At 42.1% G+C, this 10,837-nt stretch overlaps 1 protein-coding gene across 1 annotated transcript in view; it reads left to right on the top strand.

Moving 5' to 3' along the window:
• The first annotated feature begins 3,683 nt into the window (after positions 1-3,683).
• The window catches only part of LOC147712643 (cytochrome P450 2G1-like), a 146,167-nt gene continuing 139,013 nt past the window's right edge, over positions 3,684-10,837 (top strand). Inside the window, exon 1 of the mRNA XM_086923339.1 lies at positions 3,684-3,825. Within this exon, the coding sequence (XP_086779465.1) occupies positions 3,714-3,825 (112 nt within the window). The 5' untranslated portion in view covers positions 3,684-3,713. The remainder of the gene's footprint in view (positions 3,826-10,837) is intronic.

Here is a 10,837-nt window from a genome sequence, read left to right as displayed (position 1 = left end):
TTTCAGGGAAGGAGCGGAGCCTAGCGAGGCAAATTTAAGGAAAATTACAGGCAGATCCCTCAATCGGCGCCAAAGTTATTCCCACTAGAATGTTTGGAATTTCCTATGGTAACTAGATACTAACTATATATACCAACTGGCGACCGCCAGTAGGTAATACATATATATATATATATATATATATACATATATTTTTGTATATATATATATATATATATCACAATATATCACATTAATGTTTGTTGTAAAAAAGTAAAATACTTCCGCTTTTTTCACAGCACACAGAGCACCTTGCAATGCAATATAGTCCAATCTTTCCTCTCACCAGTATAAAAATAACTGCATTGCTCGCATCTGATGTATATGCTTTCTCTTACTGGCTTGAGAGCTGATGAAGTGATATTAGAGATAGTATAACTCATTTAGATAGTGTTTGAACACAGTTCTTTATGACAGGAAAGGTATGCTGAAGAATTTCCCCATCTACATCTCTAGTACAGATAGGTTCGTTTTCAGAAAATCTGCGAACGATGAATTAAAACAGAAAGATAGCTTCTCATTTATTCATTATAGCAGGTCTTAAAGACAATCAATACGATTTTATCATCTTATATTCCTATCTTGTGTTTTATGTACTGTATTAAGGTCATATGTCAATAGCCATTATTTGCAGAGCTTCCCAATGCTATATGTGATCACTGTAACAAGTGAATGTGTTTTACCTAAAGATCAATGTATACACAGATTAGTGTGGTCTGGCCAGAATGCTACTCGAGTGTAAGTACGTAATTCCCTAATACATGAACATTATTTAATTAAGGTATTTACTTCATCTTCTGATAAGGTCTTTCCATATTTTCAATCTGAAAAGTATGTATAGTTAGTTTGTGGAGCTTTAAAATCTATAGGGAAAGTGAAATTTGGACTTGTACTTTGCTGAACTGTTTTATTAAGAAAAACAATCTTGTTGACATAATCAAGCAGGACATTGTGTGTTCACTTGCCATGATGAGGCAGTGTCTCCAATACTTTTGGGTTGAAACGTTTTTATGGCAATATTTATTAAAATATTTAATGAATATTTAGGACCTTGTATTTACAAATAAGCAGTTGGAAATTCTATATTTAAATGAATACTATTCCTGGAAGTCTCTCAAGCTGCCAGCCCAAACAGATTCAGTGAGGGAAATTATCTAATTAACATTGGCCATTGACTGATGAATATAGAAGGTCTGTTGTAATAAACATCTACATAGTTTCACCAACGGAATGAGAGGAGTATGCATGGTTAAGTGTCAAAGCATTATCTCTCCCTGACACTGCAAGGATATCAGGGACATTTTTGTATTGTGCTTCACCTCGGGCCTCAATGGTATTGATCCTCCAGGATTATTTTGAAAGGTTCACTTGCAGGTTTCAAAGCTGCAGTAGTAAGGCTACTTGTGTAAGCCTGATGCCGTATTTTCAATGTCAGTCTAGGATAGCGCACTTTAGTGCCACAGTCCATAGGTGATATTTAACTTTCTATGCAATTGGTATAGATTCCCCCACTTGACCTTACTGGAAAGGACAATAAACCAATTGTGGCTTAGACAATTTTACCATGTTTTATGGGATAGTGCACATACACTGGACACCGGGTGAGTGGTGTGACTCACTGGTTAGAGGCGGCAGACCCGGAAGCAGAGTACGGCCCGGGACCAGGGTTCAATTCCCGACCCGGTAGGGTCGTGGACCAGCATCAGCGGACTCGATAATTCTTGCCTCGGTGCCTACTCTAACCAGGGATCACACTCGGCAACTCTGGGCATTAGCTTGCCTCATCTCCACAACGGCCCCCCACATACGCCGGGGATGCCTGGTTTCACCCTGGAGATTCCCAGTAGGGTCCATCTCACAAGGAAAGCCAGGACGGGTTCCCCAGCGGTCTACAGTGCGGAGACACCCCATGTGGGGTGATTCATGCGCTTTACAAGCCATCATTACACTGGACACCGGGTAGCAGTACTCCAATGTGCAAAGTTTACAAAAACAGCAGCATCTGCCCAGAAAACAACAGGCGTGACACGCAAAATGAGGCACTTTCTCACACCACCTCTAATTTATTAGATTTAGGCAAAATCCAAAATGGGAATGCTTTGTGGGAATTTTATTATATCTAGAGCTTGTGGACGTATTGCTTATGTCAGAGGTTCATGTGTGACAATTGGAATCCCAACATTAGTCACCATGGGCCGTGATACATACTGTCCAGTCTTCTATATAGTCACTAATTCTACTAATAACTGTCTAAACTGATCTGCACTCAAAATTATGTGCCACATGGGACCTGGAAGTTTAATTAGTCTTTTTTTCTACACTCCCAACCACCATTTCTACAGATCCAAAGTGCAATTCTAAGCTCAATCGAATTATGAGGAGATCCTTTTCATAAATAAGAGCATAACAAACTTTTCAGGAGAATAGTGAGTTCCAATTTGAGGAAGGAACAACAAATACAACAGATGTTTCTGTGTCAGTTATAGATGGCAAGTGCTTCTATGTCACCCCTGAGGGTTCTCATAGATAAAACCAATGATTTCATCACCCTGTTACATTTTCACAAGAGCTGTGATCATGGCTCAATAGATCCTTCGTATCCATCAGGCAAGCGCAGGAATGAAACAATTTAGCAGAATGAATGGTAGGAACAGACAAATTATGACCCACGTATTTCTCTGGATTTTCACAGAGATTTAGTGCTGTTAGTTATGGCAACATTTCTTCACAGTTGCACACACACACACACACGGGAAACTTGCGCTGATATTTTAAAGGCTGCATTTCAAGCTATTTTGTAGACAAGAATAAATGTAAAAAAAATATTGAAGGCATCAATATTATTTTAGGGAATGGAAAAGCACAGAATGTAAATAATATGAAATCAGATAAGATTTTAAATAGTGATTTATTAAGGAGACATTCATGCCCTACCTATAGCGCCCAAAGTTTGTCGTAATGAGGGTTCAGTATTTACTTGTCAACAGGCATGTGTAGCTGACATCTGTCACCTACATGTGTAGATTACAGCTGTCATCTATGTTTCAAGTCAGAAACTCATCTGTAGGACCAGACTGAATCATGCTTCCACAGAAGGACAGTTTTTGAGATGATGAGCTTGGTATGGTTCTCCTTGGAGCCACATTTCTCTGCTGTCTGGAAATGCTTAAGAGGTCCCCGTCTCTATCATGGAGAAGCCTGTGAACAACTTATTTATGCCACCCAAATCATTTCTTTTTGGCAGCATATCTTGTTAGCATGACTTAAGGCAGGAGAATGCTTGAGAAATCACTTGCACAGTTTTTTAAAGCCTAAAGCTATTATCTTTTTATTATTAAACATCAGCTATACCAATGAACACATAAATATATGAAATAAAAGCATACTATCAAAATGTATGATGAAATTAACACAACATTTTTACACAATAATGAGAAATTAATGCGTCAACTGTTGCAAGTTAATATCGGCTTATTAGAAATAAGGCCCCAAAAAGCAACTAAGCAAAGACATGATTGAGGGGGACATCTAAGAGGCATTCAGAAAAAATATATAACATGTTCTAATCTTGCTAAACGTGTGTTGTGTTGCTTATTCCAAAGTTCAGGTCATGCATTTTAATATTTGTTTTTTATCAACCCAAGGAAAAAGAGAACCCGGAAACAGAATTCCACATGTCACAATTGGTCAAAAGTGTACTGACTCTGTTCTTAGCGGGCACGGAAACAATCAGCACAACTTTAAGATATGCTTTTCTTCTTCTTCTCAAGCATCCTGAAATTAAAGGTACTACATTAAAAGCTGTGTAAAACCCACATCAATTGCAAGTTTTGTTTTCATCACATGGTTAAAAAGATGTAACCCCTGAGTATTCCTTTTTGATCTCAGTTCACTGTTATCACACATCATTCTATTGAACTCTCAAACTTTCAGTTAGTTGGTGTTCACAGCCCAGTTACTAATGGTCCTATTTACACACCACTAACAAACACCTTTCTCTTAACATGGATTATGTAATCAAATGTCAGTTATCTTAGTATAGATATTTAATTACAATGTGAATGAATACAATTAAATTAGTACTTTAAAATATGTTTATTCATAGAATATATATACAATTATTAAATCATTCAGTTCTCCATTCAAGATATAGTATAGGGCAGGACGGCTTTAATATTGCATAATATGTTGTTTCTTTGATGTTCCTGTGATGTCATATGCTATCCTAGGACAGGGACGTCTTTAGGGCAGAGCAGCTGGTGCGCCCGCACTGGGCGCTGACCTGTGAAGGGGGGTGCTGACCTCAGGTCAGGCACTGTGTTTAGCAATAACTTATGATTGGAGAGATGAGGGGAGCTTTTGCCCGGTGGTAGCGAGAGAATCCGAGGAGGTGATCATGGGGTATGCGGGCGCCAAAAATGAATATTGCACCAGGTGCTACCAGCGCTAAAGCAGGCCCTGTCCTATGATTGTGGTGAAGGAGATCATTTTCAAGTTGCTCTTTATGAAAAGCCCAAAATGCTTGCAATGCTCAGCCATCGCCCAGCCTTTTTTGGCTTGGTATAAACAGCAGAGCAGAATTTACTGCAGCAGTCCTCACAGACATCTTTGAGGTTTAAGACTGTGGAGCAGTATTAACCTTTACTACCAGGTCCCAGGGGCTCATCTGCTTCCATTTTCTCAACTGTGCCCATCTGTCCTTTAGCAGCCTGCCCGACACCTGGACAACGGACAGCAGTGGATAGCGACTCTCACCCTACTTTCTTCTGGAGGTGCTGGAGCAACCTCTTCTTCCCTGGTAAACTGTCTGTATGTCGGGACCCTGCTGGCTCCCCATTCCGGCCTGCAACCACTGATCGTGATGTGCCGCTATCTGAGCTGGTGATGTACTCATGCCTATGAGGAAAGTGTGCCCTGCCAGAAGACCAATCTTTTATTCACCTGCCTGCTTCTTCTCATCCCACCTCCATGAATCGGTGCCATGACACTACTGCCCCTATTTTTGCCTGAACTTCTCTTGAGGCCTCAAACCTGGTCACCGAGGCGCGCCATCTTAAAATTAGTTAATGGTCCTTGGCAAGACTGCATTTCTCTGTTTACCCATGGTTGGGCCATCCATAGCCAAGCACAAGCACCGGTGGCTGCGGAGTTACACAGTCACTCTCAGTACACCTGCATCCTCTGCTTGTCCACAGCTGGGCCAAACATATGTCCCAACAGCTGCCATCTTAGAACCAGGCAGTTGCCTTAAGGGGGACTGCAACTCTGTCCACACACAGCTGGAAAGCCCCTATCTGGAAAGGTCAGTCCCTGCCTGAGTCCCTCTAAGCTTCTCTACGGCCCACCCCACCAGAGGTGGTTGGGGGAAAAGTAAACCATCAGTCCCACACACAACACTGACCTATGGATCAGGTCGTTATGTAATTTTGTCTAGTCCTCCGCTCTCTAACATACCCTTTGGACACAAACTCAAATGCAACAATATGAAAATCATGATCCAAGCCAGTGATACAATCCAGTCCATGGTCAACTTTATTTCACACTCAAGCTTTCTGATGATCCTCGATGTACTCCATCTCGGTTCATACCTTGGTTCATGCCTTGGTTCATACCTAACACCTCAACCACTCTCCTTCCCTTATGGTCCTCCCAGACTCCCCTTTCTCCCCAGACTCTCCTGCAATCTAATATATCCCCCATATTCCATGGAGAACTTCCAACAACAGACCTCTAACACCCTTCCACAGACCATCTCCACACCATTCATCTCCAACCTTCCACAAACCATTATCTCCCCCTCTGGTTGCATGCTCCACCCTCTTCTCCATCCCATGGTTACCCTCTAAGCCTCCTCCTCCCTCTCCTTCTTTATTTCCCACTGACCTAACTTCTCCCAACACTAGATACCAACAACCCATGTCTCTCGCAAACATAATTGATTAAGATTATTGGCCTCTGGTTAACAAGCTCCTGCCCTTGTTCTCACACCTCTCTTGATGAATTGGCATCCCCTCATTGGCTCTATCCAATCTAATCATCTCTCTGTCCTCTCGTTGCTGCTCTCCTCATCACAATTTGCTGACCCTCCCCCCAAACCTTCCAGCATGCAGAGAGACAGCCATCTACCCAGACCCAAACAGACCCAATCACCCCTAGAAACCTCAGACCTATTCTATCTCCTAAAGAGCTACACAGCTTTAATTTCCAAAAACCCTTCCTCCTCCTTTCTTCCAGCAGTAGGCTGCCCGATTTCCATCATCTCAGACCACAGTCAAACTAACATACACCATCCCTGTGTGAGATCATCCCCTCTTAACTTGATACAAATCCCAACTTCCCTCACTGACCAGACAAATCAGAAAGATAACAGCTTCTCCCTGAACTGCATCCTGCTCAATTGTTTGTCTGCAGTTAAACACTGTCTAGAGATATTGGACTCTATCCTGGCCCATAATCTTGATATCCTGATCCTCACCAAAATGTAGCTCAACGGCTCATATGACCACTCTCTAGACCTTCTACTTCCTCCTAATTACTCCATTTTGCTTTTAGACCAAGAAGATAGACAAGGTGGATGTCTCGCACACATTCACAGAAATTCCTGAGATGTAGGACCCTCCCAACGACTTTGACTTTATATTTGAATGCGATTTACCATCCACCGGGTCAAAACAATTCCTTCATCAAGGAATGCACGGATCTCTTCACCTCAAAACATATCAGCATCGGACACTATCTTCCTTGGCGTCTTCAACATCCACTGGGGAAATGAGAGTAACAGCTATATGGACAATGTTGCCTTCTTTTCAAAGACAATTGATCTGCCATGAACCCACTTACATGAAGGCACCATTCTGGACCTAATAATCTCCAAATCCCCCAACCTAGAGTCGATTGGTATGACCAAATCCAGATCCGGTTCTCCTATCCAGCTTATATTCCAAAACATATGGACAACCCAACTTTCCACAAAATCCATGCCAATCATGGCCATTCCTACCATAATTTCGAATACACCTCACCTTAAAATTTCAGGCCACCAACAAGTACAACTCCTGCATGGAATCCCTAATCAACAAATATGCACTCCTAAAGTGCAAACTAGCCAGACTAAATCCATCTTGTCCTTGGTTCTCAAAAGAACTTTACAAAAAAATTAAAAGTTATCAGCCAATGTGAGAAAGAATGGAGACTAGCACCTTCTCACTTGAATATGAATAAGCTTTGCAAATGCAAAAACAACACAAAGACCGAATCCTCAGAGCCATATTGCACAGAGTACAAACCCCTCCACTATTTCAACACCTAAGTCATCAGTGACCCGCTACAAAAACTTTGTGGATTTCTTTGAGAAAAGTGTTAGAGACATCAATATCAGAAATGGTGGAGATTCTGCCATGAATGTCACTGTATTCATGGTTATCTTTCTCCTCAGTTTCCGAACAGGACCTACAGAAAACAATCTCCAAAGAGGAACCCTCAAACCACCTTCAGGACACCATTTCAGGTTCTACTACCAAATCTATTGCCATTTGGACTAACATGGTCAACTCCTCTCTAACAGGGCCTATTTCAGGAATAATAGTTGATCAAGTCTCTCCTCTTTTGAAAAAACTATCTTTTGATCCAGAGAACATGAACAACTTCTGTCCAGTCTCTACACTCCCATTTTTCAAGTCATTGAAAGTTGAGTAGCGTCCCAACTTGCCCTACACATTTGAACAAAAACACTCCTAGACACTCCCTAATCAGGTTGCGGAAGGGCCACAGCACAGAAACTGCGATCCTCCAAATAATCAACGACTCCCTTAGAATCCTCAACTCTGGTAAACTCATACCTCGTGGTCCTACTGGAATGGTCCACTGCATTCAACACTATCAATCAGCTGAACCTCTTTCTCACTTTTGAACAAAGAATGGGATAAGGAGGCACAGTCCTCAAGTGGTTCTCCTTACACCTAACTAACTGCTCTCAAATTGTGACAAAGGACAACTCTTTCTTGAGACCAGTTACCATACTTAAAGGGGTCCCCAAGGCTCGATCCTCTCCCCAACCCTCTTTAACCCGTTGTGTGCTCATGACGAGCTCAGCTCGTCATGAGGCACGCTTGAGTTGCACTCATGACGAATTGGAACGTTCACACGTGGGGATAATTTCCCCGCTGTGCTGAACGTTCCAAAACGGGTGTGGTCGTGACGAGCTCAGCTCGTCATGAGTGCAGCTCTGTGCCTCATGACGAGCTGAGCTCGTAACAAGCACAGCGGCGCCACGTGCTGCCCCCCTATCCCCACACAGCAGGTGAAAACTCCCCGCAGCCAAGGGGTTAAACTCTACCTAGTTCTACAATGTATTTTCAGAAACTCTGGGATTCTCTCCACCTCTACGCTGACAACACTCAAATATACATGTAAATCTCATCCCCTGAAGACATTGCCCTCCTTTCAATCACGCTCTTGGATTCAAAACTGGATGTCTAACCACCTTCTAAAACTCAACCCTGGTCAAACAGAATTTCTTTTGATTTCACACTAGAAAACAAAGACCCCAGTACAGGAGTGGATGGCTAAATTTCCCACCGTGGATGGCTTCCCTTCGATTGTACAGAGTGCTAGATCACTTGGTATCACTCTTGATAACCATCTCAATCTTCACAGCCACATTGCAGCCATGGCCAAAAGAGCTCAGCACCAACTTAGGCAGCTTTGGGGCATCAGACAACTGATCCATCAGACAAATGATTAAAACAGGGGTGCAGTCTCTCATTCTTTGCAGACTAGATTATGGAATTGCCCTTCTCTCAGGGATTCCCAAAGTTCACCTAAGGACACTACATGAAGTAGCGCACCTCCTTTTAAGTCTCAAGAAATTTGACCACATTTTCCCTGCCCTGCTAACCCTCCAATGGCCTCCCAATAAAGCATGGACCCAAAACATAAACTGCCTGTATCACCCACAGAGAGCTGCACTCCTCTTCATCCTTCTATGTAAACAAGAAACTGAAATTCTGTGGATCAAAAATGCATTTCAGAAATACCCAGCCCCTGCTCCTTGGATGCCACACCTTCAGTCGAGACCAGTACATGAGCCAGTCATTCTCTGGTAGTGCTACAAGAATATGGAACTTTACACCTCTCAACCTTTGATTAACCACTTGCATAGTCACCTTAAAAATAACCTCAAGCTCCTCCAATTTGACAGACACCTTGATTGATTTCTCTCAACCATACTTCAGTACTCTCTCCACCAGGATATAAACTACCTTCATTAAGTGACTCCATCATCTTAATCAATGCTTGAACTGTGCACAGCCTTTCATCAACTTCTGCAATTGTCCTGTTAAACACCTACGGATGCAAACATCTAAATGTAATTAGTGTAACTAGCTGTAATCCTTGTATCCTGCCACTGATGTAAAGTGCTCTAATACCTTCAGGCCATATATACAAATTTGAAAAAATAAAAATAATAACCAGGGACTTTCTCAGCAGCATGCTGTGGTCTCACAGTAACTCAGACCGATCACCAGTATCAAATTGGATTGTGAGCTTCCCCTCTCATCACTGTTTACCTACCAAGGAAGTCAGAGAACATCGACAATAGTAAAGTAGAACTCTGATACTATGGGGTGAACTTACAAGGGGTAAACCTGCCAGAACATCACTGTTATCAACGTTCTGGTGGTGGTATGCCATTCTCCATATTTACAAAGCTGCGCTAAGCCATGTTTAGTGGCTTAACGTCGCTTTGTAAATACGGCCCCTTTACACACATCACTTTGCGTGAAAGGGGCATGCAATGGGTGTTGCTGTGGACATTCCACCTCAGCACCCATTGCTTTTTGATGCTGCCCCAGATAGACAAATGATCTGTAAACCTGAAGCAGAGCCAGAAACTAACCCTATGCAATGACAGGCATTAGAATTCTATAACAAGGAAAAATACTTTTTTTCTCCTCGTTTTTGCTTTTTCTATGTGTGCTGTATTCTACAGAAAGAACACACTTTTAACAATGGTTTATGTGCAGAAAGGTGCTCGTTCCTGCACATAAACAATTATTTAATAATGACGATGTGCTATTTCTATGTGTGCTGCAGAATACAGCACCCTTAGAAGTACCAAATTGCTATTATTGACTGTTTATGTGCAGGAAAGGACACAAACACAATAATTCCCTGCAATTAAGGCACCCTTGCACTAGGGTGAGTTGGTGCTAGGCAGGTATTTTTAGCACCAGGCCTAGGTGAAACACCGGGTTGTGCCGTATTGTTATTAACAAAGCGCATCCCTGCGTGTTAGAAATGGCAGAGCGCAGCGCTGACAAATTTGGTGCAGCTCTGCCATTTTCTTGTATATATGCCCCATGCCCTTAAATTCTTTCCAGATATATATATAGTGTACTATAGGCGACATGCGAGTCCCTTTGAAGATCAGTTGGGATTTCAGAACAATATAATCCAGTTGCATTGTGAGCACGGGTTTAAGGGAGTCTTTATCTAAAAGGGAGTTTCAACCAAGGATTCCTTTATCAACCCATAAGGGCCAGAATAGTTCTATGTTACCTATAAATAATACAATATTATGCCAGACAGGCACTGCCCTGTTTATAGAAGCCAAGGATTTAAGTGGGCAATTAGCTCTCTTCCAGGCATAGTGTTTCCCTGTATTGAGGGAGAAAACATATGGTTGGTGCCAGTTGGTGGTCAAGCCAGTATGTTTCCATGAAAGGCACTTTGTTTAACCCATATCAATGAAATCATACAGCTGTAATGCCAGAAACCGGTCCTAGGAAGCTTGTTT

This window comes from Lissotriton vulgaris, chromosome 5 (genome assembly GCF_964263255.1).
Source record: "Lissotriton vulgaris chromosome 5, aLisVul1.2, whole genome shotgun sequence".
Lineage (NCBI taxonomy): Eukaryota > Metazoa > Chordata > Amphibia > Caudata > Salamandridae > Lissotriton > Lissotriton vulgaris.
The sequence above is the reverse complement of the archived record's forward strand: the minus strand, read 5'-3'. Positions and strand labels throughout refer to the sequence as shown.